Genomic DNA, 18319 nt, shown 5'->3' on the forward strand with positions numbered 1-18319 from the left:
CTGCTCCTCTGCCGGCCCAAATCTCTGTCCGTCCTGCAAGTTTTCAACATTTCAAAGGCAGTAGTAACACTGACCAGCAGTATATGAGATGCAGATATAACACAGAATTAAATATTTAATACCAACAGGCTATTACATTATATTAATATTTCAGAAGAGTTAAGGAGAGGGGCCTGGGGCTGGGGGGGGGGCCTTTGAGATCTGGATTGAAACAGAGGTGTCAAAAATATCTCTGCACAGAATGATAATATGCTACTGCTACTGAACCAGGGCCCTTTATTTTTTACACATAATAATCAACATGTAACATAGTTCAAGGCAGAAGACAATATACAGCAAAGATACATCACGTATTCCCCGACATGAGAGACCTATAGATCTATACGTTCTGCCCTATGACCTGGTGTAATTCATGTTTCGTGCTTCCTTGGTGTGTTTCATATTAGCGGACGCTGCGTGCATGATGAGGTTTGTCAGGCGCTTTAAGGAGGAGGAAACTTGTCAGAGGAAGCTGGGAGCCACACGCCTGTCAATCCTCGGCGACATCTGATGTGCAGTCATTGTGTGTTTTCCTCAGAGTCAGAGCCTGCTCAGTGGAGGATCTCAATTTGCGGTGATCACCAAATATTAAGTGTCATTTTTTAAGCAACGCTCCGCCAAAAAACAAAAAAAAGGATCCTAATTACGAACGCTCTTGACGTCTGGCGTCTGTTTCTTACAGCTGTTCCCATGCGTGCATTTTACCTCCTCTAGTTACACGCTTAAGCCGCCTTCTTTCCCATTTCTGCTTTTACTCATTTCTCCCACTTTGTCCTTACCTCCTCCTTCTGTTGCTCTCTAATTAAGCAGTGTTTTGTAGAGGGCAGTGAACTCAGAGACAAGGGAGGAACAGATATACCCCAGGGAAAGATGGTACGAGAGGCAGATACTGTGACGTCCTATGCATTATCCCACTGATAGCTTATTTACCAAGTGAAGATCTCAATCATCTCATTAAGAGTGTGCTGACTGTCACTGATGAGCAAGCAATTCACCGTCCTTATCAAGAGGAAAATTACATATAAGATAACATATTTCAGCACAATCAGTCTTGTGTACAGTAGCAGCTGACAAACATTACCACCCAGGAAGGACTATCACCACAGGGAGGACACACTGTAAGAGTCAGCATACTGGATGATACCATGACAATTATCATTTAGTGGTTTTAGGCATTCAGGCATCTTGTTTTGATTATGCAATCAACATGCTTATTTTGTGAGTGAGCTGAGCTGAATCACAGTAAGCTCTCTGTTTGACCCGCCTGTTTGTTTTTCCGGGCTGTGCAGCGGGATCCTGCTTGTGCCCAAATATCCTGAGCGCATGGAACACACCACGGGACTGGAAAGTCAAGATTTCGCTGTTTACTTGTGCAAATGTGTGTCTGAGGGCATCTGAGCGCGTGCCAACTCTGTGGGCAAATAGACTCTGAGAGTAAGTGACCAAATATTGAAATATCACCCAATGTCAAGACTGTTGGAGTGTATAATTATTTGCCTTTTATGACTCATTAAGGGTATCAGCAGCCCCTCCCAAGTCTGAGAGCCATAATCAGCATAAGAAGGGTCTCAGGGCGGTTGGCATTAATCAATGACTGTTGTGGACATGAAATATGATCTGTGGATGTAGAGAAGTGCTGCTGTTCTTTAGCGTGAGAGCGAAGAGCAAGAAAAAAAACAAAGAGAAAGAGACACGTGTTTACCAGAGGCACAAAAGGCACATTTCATCTTTGTAGCCCGGACCAATCAGAAATGTACTGCTTGGACGACTCGGCCCAATCTGGCGTGTCTCAACTCTACCGAGTCCGAGGCTGAGCTCTCTCAGCTCACTCCCGTGCATGCACAATTGCTGCATCCAATTCATTGTGCTCTTCCAGCTGTACCAGTTCATGGCGTCACTAAAGCAAACAGGACGATAAGCTTGTGACCTCAAAAAGAAAAAAAAGTTAACTTGGCAAAGGAGCGGGTGATGAAAATAGTAATCCAGATCATTTTTAGAGACAGAGTAGGCGAGGAGGAGATGGTGGCATCAGTAATTTCATCTTTTTGTGCTTATAGCAGGTACAAATAACTTGAACCCAAGCCCCTTGATTATATAGAATCTGCCCTCACACACCTACACGTATACACACACACACATTTTCCCATTTCCCTAATCAGCCATGTGAATCCATATTTGGGTTTAGAGATGTGGGACTGTGTGTTTCTTTTGTCTATGTCAGGTTTTCCCACATCATCTGTCCCTCCTGCCCAGGCTCATTACTCTCTGTTCTGCCTGCTCCTCTTCCTCCTCCTCTCACCAATGCGCGTCCCTTTCCCTACAAGACACTCAGAATGGCGAGATAAATCTAAAGCAGATGTGAAATATAATAATAGTGTAAACACGTTTGCTGAAATTGTCTTTTTGCAAAATAATATCTATATATATATATATTTGTTTTTAATAGAAAATGAGTGAACTTACAAGGATAGAGAAGAGAGCAAAGCAAAAACATACTGATAGCTGTTGCTCCGAGTCTGTCTATGAGTTGCAGTAAAAGCAGAAGTGTGAAAACAACCCACACAGGGACAATGAGTCTGCTGAATCCTATTCATGACCTGGCCCAGTCCTGCAGAACAAAAGCTCTCCCAACTTCATAATTGTGTGCTTTCCAACGAATCCTGATGTGGCCGCAACCTGCTAATGGAAGAGAGTACACACTGAGAGTGCTCACTGCCATCCTGTGCATTTCTAACCTCACATAGTCAAAAGCTACCTCCCTGGTTTGTACACAGAGGGAGACAGACCAGGACGTCTGAGCCAGCATTTACTGAAGCTACAGTTATGGAACAGTAAAGGGACGTAATCCATGGAGCATGCTTACCTATACAGCTAGATAAGGTGAATGAAGGAAAATATCCCTTGCCCGGCTGGTCACCACTGAAGGAACGGGAGATGAGACGGAGGAACGAGGAACGAGGGAGAAATACTCGGCCAGCCAAGCTGAGGAGATGGCAGTCATACAGCTCAATCTGTCAGTCTGACTACCTTGCCAGATACAGGGTGGCTCACACAAAATTACACACTTTTTGCTAAATACCAAGAGACAGTGAGGCTATACACACACACATACACACACATAAAAATTGAGGCTCCAGCACACACACCAAGTTGTGGAACATGCTGTACTGAAGCAAACAGCATGATGTAACTGCAATTTAAACGCCCGTTCTTTAACAAAATACGCACACAATTCCTGGTTCGCCATCTCCTCCTGTTAGCACACAGTGTCATCTCTTGCATTAAGTTAGCTCGATGGCAACTTGCGGTGACTTTGGTGTAGGAGCTGTATTTTGCTCCACTGACGTGTATGGCCTGTCTTCCTTTGACGAAGCATCTGACATTTTAAGAGAAACACTTTAGTGAAGAAGAAAAACACCACCCTGCTATCTGTACAGTAAGTATGAAGCTACAGCTAGTAGCCTGTTTGCTTAGTTTTGCATACACTCTGGAACTCTAATTTATTTAAAGGTTACAAAATCTCACCATGGTAAAAGAAAAAGATCCTTCATACTAAATAAATAGTAATATAAATTTTTAAACTGATAAGTAATAGAGGGATGTTTGTACTTTGGCAGGTTAGCTTTTTTCTCAGTGTTTTCAGCCTTTTGGTCAGCCTAGGCTAGCAGGGTGAATTAAGGTATAACCTATTAAAAGATGCACAATTTCTGTCTCTTCATGTGTCTGTTCAGAGTTCTCCAGCACGACCAGGAGATCAGGAACCAAACTTGGCACACAAGTACTATTAAACTAACTACACTGGAAGAGATTCACATGATGCTACATGATGCTACCCAGCAACCACCTACCAATCCTTTAGACACCTACAAGGTTCATGTAGCATAATTAACTGTATAACTGTACTTAAGGCAATGGGATTTCAAGCCATGTCAATTAGTCCAGCATATAAAACCAACTTTTTTCCTGCCTGTGATCTTATGCATTTTAGTCGAGTGCATCATGATGACATGCATAGGGAAAACCATGATGCATGTAAATATGCAGCTATATTGGATTTTAAGTTATAAAATCCTCTTTTACTTTATGAGTGCATGTTCGATTGAACAAAATCTTGCACACCAGTTTGTCATTCTACATTTAATGGGGTGTACAGTAGGCATGACCTGATAAACTCATGTAGGTGTTGTTCCTACATTATAATAACACTGTGACTTCAGTGTCATTTGACTAAACAGACCTTGTCTGGGCATTCATTTTGCATTAGCCAAGAAGTTAGCTAATGCTATTAAAAACTATCAAGTGCAAAAAGACATGAGTAACCTGTTCATATAAGTTAGTAAAAACACTTCCACACAAGAGATTTATGTAAACAATGGCATTTTGTTACTTTTTCCTCCATATTCCAAAGATATGACATCACAGCAACTTCATTGGTCAGTTGTAATGTTGGTCCTGGACCAACATTATTATGATGATGCAGGACACCAACACGGGGATATCAGATACACCGTAGTAGTAGTAGTACTTTTTTTTTAATGGACAGGTGTCAGGTGTGAAAACCTTGATGATAGACGTAAATACATTTTACCATGTATAAGCATGCTATGAGTCTCGTATTTGTCTGAGGTTTATTTATATAAACAGCCTCTTCCACCACTACTTTTACTCTGTTCAGTGTGGTTGTATATCAGTTTGCTAAGAGCACATACAGACAAAACACTACAGCACGGGCGTGTAGTAGTACTCACCATATATAAGCACGGTTGTACCCTAATGGTTAATAATACTGCATAATAATCTACAATGAGCTGGCCCTTTGTCACACCTACATTAACATTACCCTTATCCACACACCACAGAAAAATACTATGAGGAAACAAGCAGAGCAGTCTGAAAAGCATAAATGAATATGTGCTACTTTTTCTGTGCAAATCATTCTGGGTATTTTATTTCTCAGTTCCAGCATGAATAGAAAGTAATGTATTCTGGTGTGAGAGCACAGAATTGCAGTTAACTGTGCTCACATAGAACTGGTATAATTTAAATAGACAGATATTAAAACATGCTCTTTTTTCTATTGTAACCAATGTGTAAAAAAAACATCTTTAAAAAATTCCTTGATGCTTAGGCCCAGCCGGAGGGATGCTCAAGCACAATGTATTTGCAGCACACTGACAGAAACCCTGTAGTCAACCGTCCCATTTAACTCTCAGTTACAAAGGGAGTACAGTAATCGTTTTTCCCAAAATGTCAAACTATTGCTTTTATGACTTTGGGCAGTTTTCTTTTAGAGGACACCTTTGTGGATGAGTGGATCCAGCTGGGGGCTTTTGTTGCGTGTCATACCCCCTGTCTCTCTCCCTTAGTTTCCTGTCTATAGTCATCAGCTACCCAATATATTAAAAAAAATACAAAAGTTCAGGGTCATTAATGCTAGCTCACACTGCAGATCAGTTCTACAGGGTCTGTTTAAGAGGAGCAAAATTACAGTTGGTAGCTGGAAAAATGCTTTGAACCCATTATAACAGAAGCTATTACTCTTCATCTGTGTAAAATCGTGGTGTGGAAAGACTAATTATGCTCTGGAATGGTAATGATGTCTGTCAACAGGATAATTCGCAAAGAATTCACTCTGAGTCTTAAAGTGAATGCGATTGTGCGACCACTGGAGGTTTAATGCGAGGATTAGTGGTGGTGATTTAAGACTGGCAGCGAGGGAAAAGGGCACGTTTTCTAAAAAAGTAAAATACTACAGAGCACGACTACATTACCGATGAGGCCATATAAAACAATAAGAGTAAGAGCTTGGAATGACCTCAGGGGGCTTAGGCAAACTCTTGACCTGCTGTAAACATAGCCATCATATATTATCAACACTCCAGACACTGTTCCTCTGGAGAGATAATCTCATAGAGCGCCCGAGCCACCTCAGATCTTTCATATCAGCGCCATGGTGCTCTGAAACACTATGGCAACTGCTCGCACACGTAATCTCTCCTGGGTGTGAGATGCAAACAGAGCTAATAAGTTTGAAGAGACAGCAGTGATCACATTTCCAAACGACTCTTTGCATCCTGCTCGGATAACCGAATAAAGGATATTCTCAGCAAACCACAATCCCACTTTCAAAACACTTGATCCTAAGATGACAAGCGCCAGGCTATCCATTATGCAATACTCTCCTTTTCTCCATCGCTAATCAAAAGTGGAGCAACTTCCCTGGATGGGATTAACAGTCGCTCAGCCTTGCCTCTTTGCTTTTAGGACAGGGAAAAAGGTGGTAGGATGCACTTAACCAAATGCATCATGGCACCTACTGACAGTGGGAGCTGCAATGAGACTGTGGAGGTCATTGTGGTGGCCGTGGTTGGGGAGGGGGGATAAGGAGAATAAGCAAAAGAGATTGCGAAGAGAACACAAACCGGCACGGCGGCACTGGGTGGTTACGCAACAGCATACACAGAAACGTTCGCTACACACACGCAGTAACCGCAAACATGACAAATGTCCCACCACTGCCTCTAAATTTGAGTCAGCCATGTTAAAAGTTAGACATTAAACCGCTCCAGTCAGTTATGAAGTCACATTGCTCTTTTCAAGTTTGCCTTTTTTTTCTCCTCTACTTCCTTTTCTCCCCTTCCCCTATCCCAGACTGAAGCTGTCAACTACCCTTCATTCTTTACTATGCATGCCTCCCATCCCCGCTCTTCTTCCTTTTTGCACACACGTACATAGACATATACACACAAGGCCTCCTCTCCTCTGCGTGACCTTGACTGGCTAGCACTCCAGGGCTTGTTCTTTGCCTCTCCCTCTCCCTCTGTCTCTCTTGTTCCCTCCATCTTTCAACGCTCGTCTCCACTCCATCGTCTGCCTCCCTAGCTCTTGCTTTCTATCACTCTCCTGCCGGCCAGCTGATGCTAACCGGTGCGCCCCCCCCTTTTTTCTTCTTCTTTTTTTTTCTCCTCCTCGTGAAGGCACAGAGGAGAAAGGGACAGAAGATGGCAGAGAATGGAGAAGTGAAAGACCTCCCCCTCCTCCGCAATCTAGTCAGCTGGGAGAGTCCACCATAAAAATAACTCCAGCACTAAGAAGCTCTATCAACAAGTCTGCTATATAGGGCCTGACTGATTTGTTATATTAACAGAAAAACTGGACTTCCTGCATGGATAATTTGTAATAGCTGGTCAATTACATTGCAGTTACCCCTATTTAGCATCTATTGCAGCCATATAAATATTTAAAAATGGTTTAAAACACACTTAATGCAGTTTTATATCAGATTTATCAATGCTTTGATAACAACTCAAATTTTTCTATATAAGAAGGCAGTTGATGCATTGACCTAAGAAGTGAAAGATCCCCGGTTTGATCCCCAGAGGAGACACAGATCCTTTTGGGGTTGTGTCAGGAAGGGCATCCGGTGTCAAAACATGTGGAGCTACCCGCTGTGGCAACCCCTTGTGTATAAGAGAGCAGCCAATAGTAGTAGTGGCAATAATATGAAACATGTCTGTAAAGAGGAAGTCCTTGTTAAATGCTCAATCGGGAGGGTGCTTTGGATAGTGGGAGAAGCGAGGGGGGTAAACGAGACAATAAATAATTAAATGTAATACGTCTTTACATTACATAAGGCTGATTCCGTGTTATGTATGAGTGATGCTCCCAGAAAGGGTGCAGGTTAATCAATGGAGCAAAAAATAAATCTATTCTCCACAAATGTGGTTTTTATTTCTCAGTAGTGCAAATTGCTTGATTCAAAGTGTGATTAGACTTTGCTCTAATCAGCTGATACGGCTTCCTGTTCCACCAGGGAGGATGACGAGGCCTCTCAGTGGAACAGTGAAGCAGCAGGTCCAAATCCATGTTTCGTTGCAGGTGTTCCTACAAAAGCATCTAATTGCCTGAAACCGAGCCTGTTCTTCGTACTCCAGTCATCCTTGAGTTTTTGTTTTTTTCCCCCCAATGGCTCAGCTCATAACACCCATCTGTATCATAAATTGGAGCAGTTAACTCTTTGACTATCCATTCAAAGCTGAAATAAACGTGAGCTCAGCTGACAGAGCAATCCATTAAATGTCAAACAGGCTGATTAAGCACTCTGTACAATAACACTGTTCCCGTGCCAATTTATGTACCTTACACATATCTAAAAGGTCTCTGCCACGATTGTGCTCAGCAATCTGATGCATGCAGACTGAAGCTCATGTGTTTAACTCCAGATTTGCTATAATATATGACATTTTCATCTAATCTACATCTGAAATTAATACAGCAAGCTGACAGGACTTCAGAATAGCTCCCAGCTGCTTTATGTTTTAAACAATATTAGAAGGGAAAACAGAGGGCTTCGTGAATAAATATCTTCAGCAACCTTTCTCCAAAGTTTGATCACACAAATGCAGACTTGTTGAATGCACCTGCTAAGCCAGACATCTTTTTCTCCCAGGATCCAGTTCTTTCTTTTTTCTTTTTTTTCAATTCATCTTGCTCTAAGAGGCATGGTCATTACAAGACTGCCACAGCAATCCCCCAAAAATAATTTCCCGTCCAACATTAGTAAAACAGCCATGAAGTCGAGGGACATCATCAATTTCTACAGGGCAATAATAACAAAGAGGTTAGGAACTCGCAGTCTTCCGCTGACACCTACACTTCACACCGTGTTAAAGACACCCCACAAACCTCCTCCGTTTTTTCCATTTCATTTCCCTCGCACTTAAAATCCTTTGATGCACGCTAAGAAAGGTGAGACACCCGGGGCACAATGAGGGCCTTTTCATTCAGCGGTAAGTGATTATAGTAAATCACTCTAACCACAACTTTGGTTCATATATAAGAGCATATTTCAGCATGTTGCCCGTGGTCTGAAAGGTGGTGGCAAACCAGAAATAAAAAAAAAAAAAAAATCTATACTAGCAATTGCTAATAATTTTATCTCTAATCATATAAAATCTCTCTGAGGTCATGCTAAGGCACAGCAATGCTGTTTCTAAATGTGGTGGCTGTTGATTTTAACGTGTTCGCCATTTGAGTCAGGCTCATTCGAATGCTAACATCTGCAAAATAACGCTAAAAAAAAGCTGAAGCACATGGGAATATTATTAGTACTAAAGAAAAATATGGTATAAACCGATCATTATTGTGCCAAAATGTGGCCCCCAAAAATTCTCAAAAATGTGAAACGTGAAAGAAAGTGATTGGACTTGTTTAACTTTTGTGAAGACATCTCACCTTTCATCCGAGAGGCTTCTTCAGTTCCCTGTCCCAGGTATTTAAACTCTCCACCATTTGGTTTCAGAACTGAAGAAACTTCTTTGATGATAGGTGAGACGTCTTCACGAAACTTAAAGAAGTCCAGTCGCTTTCTTTCCGAGCTCCTTAAACCATGCTCAAACGTGATTGGTCTATAGCGTTCTGTTTCCAGACTACAAGTGGACTGCAAACAGAAACCAGGAAACTTCCTGCACCAAAAACGTCTCTCACCTACATATGCTACATTTTCATAAGCAGAATCTGTTTGTGAAGAGTCATAAGCCAGTGTACTATAGACATATTAAATTGCAACTTGACAATGGTGCTTCATTCAAAAATAATGGGATCATCAAAATTATAACATTTATTTTCTGGAGCTCGTCCAATCTAGTAATTGATGAGATAATTCACAGTCATGATATTACTCCTCTAAAATGATGCCATTTGCTTGCTGCATAACCTTTATTACAGGCTGCATATTCTATGAAGAAGCCAAAAAATATATATACTCTACTTGAAGAGCTATCTTAGTGCAGCTCCTGCATGCCAAGTTTAAGTCATTTAGATTGGTAGCCCTGCCCGAATGTTTGGACGCCAGCCCAAAACCAAGGCCAGCATCAACCTAAATCAATAGTGAACCTGACGTTATTACTATACATCATATTCAAGTAGTATGGGGTGCCAGACAGAGTCTGGGACCACACATCAAATATATTTAGGGCAATTTGTCCCAGATGGACAAACTCTGTTTCCAGAAGGTATGCATCACAGAAAGCAGAGAGAATAAAATGTCAGTGTACAGCTTTATACGTTATAGTTCTAAAATTGTGTTTGCCGTAAACTGGATTGTTTTAATCACGCATCCGACAAATTGGGACCCTGTCATTTGGTGGCATTGCTCTGCCCAAGAAGACATATTAGGGATTCACCTCTTACTGTCAGCAATGCAGGGTGAGTGCATAATACAAGAAGTCAGTCAACCACAGGTTCTCTCTCTCGGAGCGTATCCTCAGTGCAATCTATCAATAGATGTCTCAGTATCGGTCCAACAAATCTATTATCGATAGATGAAGCTGGAAAGCTCTTCTCCTGCTTTTCAACAAGCTGAAAAATGCACTTTTTCAACTGGAAACAAAACCTCCGGTCTCTGAATACTGCTGTTCCTCCCGCTGAAGAGGGAGTCGAATTGTAGCACAGACATTTCACAAGTAGAGGCAGTCTTCTGGTTATGCATGGGGTGATGATGCTGCATGCCTCACAGATTTTTCACACTCGCTGGTGATCGTTAAAGAGAAAAAAAAAGCCACACACTACACACAGTGAGGCCCCATACAGACCCAATCCATTGATGAACAATGGCAGTGTCACTAGATAATTCCAGTGACTAATTACCTAAGTACAGAAAATCGGTTACAACAATTATCTTTAATTAGGATACAGCAGGCTTTGGTTTAAAACAATCATTGTTCAAAAGGAACCTAAAGATTGTATTTTAGATATAAGGATGAAAGTTAAAAGAAAGCGCTATAGCCATCTTTTTAAACAAAAAGCAGCTGTGAAGCTGTTTTCAACTTCTCAGATATGAAGATTATCTGTTTTTCTCTCAAAGCAGGCTGAACATCTTTGAGCTTGGGACTGCTGGATATCGTAAAAGGAATCTGAAACTGAATCAGTAACTCGTGAAAACCTGAACTCTCAGAGCACCCAGCAGCTCAGAAATCCAAAAAACTGATTACTGTTATTTAAGAACTATTAGTGCCACTGTGCATGACTTTCCAATTGGCTTTCCATCCATCTGCTTATCCAATTCAGGCCTATCCCAGCTGTCACTGGGAAAGATGCAGGGTACACCGTGGACAGGTTGCCAGTCTGTCGCAGGGCTAACAGGCTACTATTCATGCTCACATTTACACCAATGGCCAATTTAGAATCACCAGTTAACCTAACCTAATCACCAATTAACCTTCTTCCCACAAAGCTGAAGTACTCGGAGGGAACCCACACAGACACAGTGAGAGCGTGCAAACTCCACGCACAAAGGCCCCGGCCAGGTGATGGATTTAAACTCAGGATCATTTTACTGTGAGGCGTGCTAACCACCACAGCACCACCCACTGTTTTCCAATTATTCTGTGTTTAAATAGCAAATACTTTCATCTCTGTTTCTTCAGTACTGATCATCCTGTCTTCAAAAGTACATTTGTCATCTTGCCGAAACCATGAAACACGAGTCTCTGTGTATTTTTATGTGCCAATATGGCAAAGTAGGGTGGTAGAGACTGTGCCGAAACAGCCACATGATCTGGCAGGTGTTTATACTATCTGACTATACTAGCTGACTAAAATGAAGGCCTAGTTCAAAACGGGTGTGGTTTGGCATGTGAGTGCTGAATACCGAGTAGTAATGAGAATTAAGTACAAATGAGTTGGAACATCAGCATGCTGCCTACTATCAAACACTCCTGGAGCTCACACTGCAGCATTTTTCTGATCAGTAAACGCTCTTAATAGTTGCTGAATGTCTTCCAATGGGCATAGATGAGGAACCGTTTAGCTGCCTGACTGAAGAGACAATAACAGGGTGCCACATTATCAATCCTCAGTCTTTTCTTTCTTCAGTGATTGACTTTTGTTCTCAAGTTATAGTGATCACAGCCCACTTTCAGTCCTATTTCGGGTGTTTATTTGACGGTAGCCCACAGTTTGTGTGATTGTCAGGTTCACATATGATCAACCTGTTTGTTTTCACCCCCCACACTTTAATCCTCTGAGGCCATAATCAATATGTTCCCGGCAGACCTTTCTCCCTCTCCCTGCCACTCCACCTTGAGACGCGGTGTGAATTTAAAGGCTACATCAGTGCAGCGAGGGGAAACACCGACTCGTTTCAATCAATTAAAAGCGTCAATCACAAGTTCTTCACTCAGAAGAGTAGCTCCGTCACGTCGGGAGCCCGTACTCATAACTTTACTTCCTCAGTTGCAGTCCATTAATTCCTGAAAACATTCTTTTGTCTAACGCCGGGTTACAGCAGCGTTCACTTTGCAAAGCTCGCCTTGAACCTGTCTCTGACACGTGTGGCCCCCAAACTACAGATTTTTTTGATGTTCGGATTTCCCTTTGCAGAAATGCGTAGGCAGAGGCACAGTGGTGCTTTAAGCTCAAATTCTAATGTGCTCACAATGACAGTGCTAGCATGCTGATGTTGAGCTGATAATGTTCACCATCTTAGTGTTTAGTGTGTGAGCAGGCGAGCATTTGCTCTGCAACAAACATTACCACAGCGGAGACTGATTGTGTTATTAAAATGATGGATTTTGACAATAAACCAAAGTATTAGAACTCACGGTGCCAAGATAGTTATGTTCTGGAAAAAAAATATCAGGAAATCAACAGATTTGGGAACATGAATATCTGTACCAGTAGTTCTTGAGACATTTCATTTTGTAATAATCCTAATTTGTAATAATATTTTGTATTAATCTGGCATCCAAACACTAAAGCCACAGTATAGCCCCAGTTAAAAAAAACAACAACAACAACAACCCCAAAATAAACAAAGTGGAAATTCAGATGTAAACTCACCACCTTTAGCTGTCAGCAGGGGCAATTCTAGGATCAAACCTTTTCCTTCCTTTCCTCCTTTTTACCTTTGCAAACCTAAATTCAACTGCAGTCTAATAAGACACTACTTATTGTACTGTCTAAGAATGACTCAGAATGAATAATCACAGTTCTTATACTGGTTTTGGGGTGGGCACTTCAGTTATAAAACCTGAGGCAAAGGCTCAATTATGTTGACCATAATTTTCCAGAGTTAAAGAACAATTTGTAGCAAAGCAGATAATAGCTTTTGTCAGTATCTTAACCACACAAAGCTAGTCCATTGTACTTTAAGGAATTTTAAAAAGTTGTAGTGCCACTTTATATATCTGGACATTAGTAATAGAGTTGCTTTTAGCTGTAACCTGTACTGTGCTATGATGAAATTTAGATGTGCTTAGGCACCCCCCCCCCCAAAAAGGGTCCAAACTCACCAGTGGGTGTCAATAGGTTTGGCCACTAAAGTCATGTCCAGTCCAGTCCAGTTTTGCATGCTTAAGCAGCTTCACACTCAACTGGGAACCCTCCACCAAGAATAATTAAAACAGTGAATTTTGTTGCATCAGTGTGAATTTTAAAAAGGTGAGATGACCCCCCCAAAAAAACTACATGTTTTTGTACCCTATTGGGACCCCTTGACTTTTTTGAGGGGGGTACATTGCTTTACTGTGACTTATCATCAGTTCTCTTTTTTCTGGAGACACATCACTTTAAAGGTGCTTCAGTCTTCTCAGATTCCCCCAAAGTGTTGAAGGTTTTTTCTGAGGCGTGGGCGGTATGTGTGTGTGTGTGTGTGTGTGTGTGTGTGTGTGTGTGTGTGTGTTGGTTGGGGGGGGGGGGGTCCTGTGTAATCAAGCCCATATTTCTGCTGTTTCTGACACCGCATTTATTCGCTGATCTCACTTGCATCATTGTTTCTAGAGCCAGCATCTCTCTCCGTCCCCAGTGGTTCTGCCGATGCTGCTGCCACACATCCCCGTACAGTACATCGTGTTGTGGTCCTTGCATGTGTGCTGGGGATCACATTATCTCGCATTACAGGGAAATGAACAAAAAAACGGGCCCTCCCACTCTGCTTCTTTTTTCTTCTTCTTCTCTTCTCTTCTCTTCTCTTTTTTTTTTTTTTTTGCTCTTTTTACACCACCACCCCTCTCAGCACGTCCCGCCACTTCCCCTCCCCCTGTCCTCGGTAAAAATAAAAAAAAAAAGCAGCAGGTGTTATTTCCGTATAACCTGAAGATTTAGGTGGTAATTAGCATTACCGCTCAACCCGGGAGAGTTATATTTATTCTTGCTGGTGACGGCAGGGGACGCGAGTCGAGTGTGCTTCTGGGCACCCGACGAGAGAAGAAATCACGCCTCAAAAACACGTGGGAGAGATTACTCAAATATTCCTCCTTTGTACCCTCTTTAACCCTCTAGCGGCTGCACGGTTGTCTCTCCCCGTTAAGCAATAAGCTGCAGCCCATTAGTAATTTCTTTTTTCTTGCAGGATGTCAGGCACACCATAAATACACATATACATGCACACAGGTTTCACTGTAGCTAAGGGCTTTGACCTTGTGTTATGCTGCCCTTATTAAGTAGCTGTTGCAAATGTCCCGAAAGCACCAACAACACAACGCAATGCACGCTATGACAAAGTAGATGTGCTTACAACAGGTTCACAATTGATGGTTCAAATGGTGCACTGGTAGAAATGCAGGAATGGGCTAAAGATTCTCCTAGGAGGCAATTAACTGCACAGATATTACATAATGACAGCCCACACTTCTCACCAGCATCCCCGGTCCATGCCAAAGGATGAGATGGGGCTTGTTGAGAAGAATTACGTTAACGAGGAGGTTGGGGGTGGCGGGAGGGTACACCCCCCTCTCTCATTCCCTAACACCACCACCTTTTCGTGCCAGTCACCTCAAAAGGAAGCAGCGGGTCAGAAATGAAACACCTTGAAACTGTCACAGGACGCTCTCTCCCTCCGCACAGAGGGGCACAATTCTTGACGGGATCTTACCTTTGCTATTGTCCTCTTCCCTGTTCAGATACATGGCTGTTACTTCACTCCGAGGCAAACGCGATCGCAGGTATTTGTTTGCGTACTCCTCCGGCGCGTACCGTGAGCTCCGCTGATGTGATTTCGTAGTAGTAGCTGTTTATTGTTTTTGTTGCTCTCCTCAACAGCTTCTCCTCTCTCCTCCTAGTGGATAGGTAGGCTAACCAGTTTGAGACTCTCCCTCCCTCTCTTCCTCTCCCTGCCTCCTTCTCTCTCTCTCTCTCTCTCTCTCTCTCCCTCTCTAATAACCACTGTGCGCTGTGGCTCAGAGGACAAAATGGGGAAAGTGACTTTTGCAGCAGTGTGAAGAAGTCTGCCACGTGTGATTTTTTTTTTATAATTTCGCTTGCTTTGCATATGTTTATCATATTTAAAAATGTGCCTGTGCGCGTAAAGGGGAGTGCAGTCACAGCCCACCGATGGAGACTTATTTAGGCAGGGCTTGTATCCATGTTGCACAGGTTAATTGGGAAATCTCTTTGGTTTAAACAGCTTTTAACTGTGTAAAAGTACCAAATTACAAGCAAAATCCTGCGTTCACTTCAGTCTTTAGCTTCTTTTTTAATGGGTTTCCACAGTGGTTCCAAGATGTATATATTATCCTAATCAGAAGATTAAAAAAAGATTTAAAAATGTAAATGCCCAGTGATTCTTTTATTAGAATGGCCATAGGTTGTGCATGTAAAATACAGGTGAAATGATTAGCTGACAACTAAATCCTCATTTAAGCCATGTATCAAGCAAAACTGCCTCCTTCTCCAGTAGAGTTCAAGCTTTTGTTCGTTGATGCCAACATTAACTGATTGGATCCACTCAGGAAAAAGTTCATGCCCAAAATGCTGACTTTAAGTAATCTGATCACATGTTAATTTTCCATGTAATTTGTTTACATGAGTACATGTGACTTGAAAAAAAAAAAGTTATAAGTAAATATTTAATCAACAGTGATGCTAATCATTACTAAATAACTATTTAAATATCCAAACAAATGTTGAATATTAAAAGTGCATTTCTTAAAAATGATATGATAATGGTGGAGTGGAATCACCAGTCTTTAATTAATTGTCTTTAATTAATAAAGACAAACCAATGGCAGCGCTCATGTACTCGGCACACTGTCTGAATGACACATTTTAATGGATCAATTTGTAAAACCCAGTGCTTCACTACCACCTAACACTGATATGATGCGAGAAAAGTTGGAAACCCATCTGGCCCTGTCACTTCACCCCACCTGCCTCATATCCATATCCCCGCGTTGTATAGTATTTCATGCAAGAGGGTATCCTGCATGAGTTTGCCAACCGCATCATTAGGCCCGGGGCAGACTGAGGGCTTTCTTGGAGTCATTGGGTGCTTCCCCTGTCACTTTTTGATGCAAGGTGATGTGACGACTATCCCTATATTAGATGCAGAAATGAGATGTCGATTATTTTACCACTCGGTATTCAGCCTGCCTTACATCACCCATTGGCAGCCCAGGAAGTGGTGAAGGAACAGTTTGTCCATGACCTTGACTTAGTTCTAGAAAAAGCCAGTTAGAAAGCAAATTAAAACATTTTCAATTATTTTTTTCCCTTTCTTTGAGCAAATTTCCAATTTGTGCTGGAACTTCCTGTCGCATGAAGCTGGAGCATTATAAAATAAATGGGATAAGTCATGACAGTTATTAAAACTAAACCATAGAGCCCACATCAAAACATTTGCCACTCAGTAGATGTTGTAAAAAAAAAAAATAGAAGTAGTTCAATTAATCCATGGCATTAAATCTGAAAACAAATTATCATTAAAATGGACACTGGTCACCAATTCCCTCTGCTGTGAAATTCTGACAGCGTCTCCTGCGGTATGTTATTGTACTTCACAGCCTATCAGAGACTCTCAGATCGCCTGAGTAATAAATGTGAATGTTACCCACACAAGTCTGCAAAATAGAAAGCTAATATTCTATTCCGTCACGTGGCCCTCTGATATCACAGATTAGAAATTCAATAGGATATGAGAAGAGCTGTACTGTAGATGCAAATGCTGTGTGCATTTGCAATACCTCAACTAACTGTTTGCCTGCGTTTTGTCAATAGAGCTGCGAAGGTCATTTGCTCAGAGCATCCTGCAGTGATTTCCATTTGATTATATTTTGTTTTCCACTGCGCTTCGTGCTATTTGTTCACGACCTGAGAATCTTTTTGCCATTTGTTAGGAGAATTCTCCACAGGCTAATTTGACCACAGTCTATTCGCACCCCCTGCCCCACGCCGCAGCCACCACCCCCCGCCCCTGTGCTCCCAGCAGCATTGTGCCTGTCACTGATGCATCTGTCTCCACTGGTATCTATAAATACCCCCTTCTCTCCCCTTCAAAAACCTGATTCCCATTGATTTAGTGACCTATATACACATCACCGTCATCCCCTCCCTTCCTCCGACTCTCTGCTCCTTCTGTAGATGGTCCTTTGCTGTCTCCACCTCTGATTTCCTCTTTCCTTCATCATCCTTTCCCATTAAGCCCAACTTAGACCACCTCTTCCTCCACCTTCTCCCATCCTCTTGTTAGAAAGCAGGAAAGGCTAATAATAGTTCACGGTGGAAAGCTTTAGTCATGACACATGAAAAGGACTCGAGTGAGGAAAAGAACAGTAGCTGGTGCTTATTTCTGTATTTCAAAGTGTTGTCATTGTGGTAAAATGAGCCTTCAGCTAATCTGCTGTGCGTGTAAACACTGGAGTGGATAGGAAAGGAGTCTCTCAGAGAGGAACAGCATTCAATGTGAAATCTAACTCTGCCTAAATAAGATCAAAGACAAAGACATACAGAAAAAGAGAGAGCAGGGTGTGTGTGGTGTGCATGCAGGGCTGTATGAAAGTGCTATGATGTAATAATGCTGCAGGCTGCTGCAAAATAGCACCCAGAGAACTAATGCCATGAACAAAATGTTAAATTCATTGCAAACAGCAAGGGATTAATAATGAATATGTTCTGCTGAGACAAGCAGGAATCCTAAACCCCAAACATTAGGCTAAATTGCACAAGAAAATGCACTTATTCCTATCATGCAAGTTCTAAACACATAGACAGACCTTATTCAGCGAGTGCAACCACAAAGAGCTCAGGTAAAAGAGGCTCAGCTGCCTATAAGGTCTGCCACAGCTGTAAGAGACTAACAAAAGAAAGCTGAAACAGTGAGTGAGATCGGAGCGCGTGATTTTCTACCACACCACCCCAGCTTAGCATACACCTGTAGTATAAGGCGCTGTTCTGCTCTCTTCCCACTCCCACTAGAGGACCACAGCTCTACTGCGACCCCACACTGACACCTGGTGGCTTCATCGGGCAAAAACCATAACAGCAGTCACAGCTGCTCCCGTGCCCG

At 42.1% G+C, this 18319-nt stretch overlaps 1 protein-coding gene across 3 annotated transcripts in view; it reads right to left on the bottom strand.

Annotated features, from left to right (window-relative positions):
- The window catches only part of syt7a (synaptotagmin VIIa), a 93854-nt gene extending 78693 nt beyond the window's left edge, over positions 1-15161 (bottom strand). The window contains exon 1 of one of the 3 annotated variants that reach the window (XM_084933582.1): positions 14912-15161. In XM_084933582.1, coding sequence (XP_084789708.1) covers positions 14912-14945 — 34 coding nt within the window. In that variant the 5' untranslated portion in view covers positions 14946-15161. The remainder of the gene's footprint in view (positions 1-14911) is intronic. The other 2 variants (XM_084933583.1, XM_084933584.1) reach the window with 2 other exon arrangements.
- Positions 15162-18319: the final 3158 nt, after the last annotated feature.

Source organism: Perissodus microlepis, chromosome 7 (assembly GCF_051167445.1).
Source record: "Perissodus microlepis isolate ML-2025 ecotype Zambia chromosome 7, ASM5116744v1, whole genome shotgun sequence".
NCBI classification, from domain to species: domain Eukaryota; kingdom Metazoa; phylum Chordata; class Actinopteri; order Cichliformes; family Cichlidae; genus Perissodus; species Perissodus microlepis.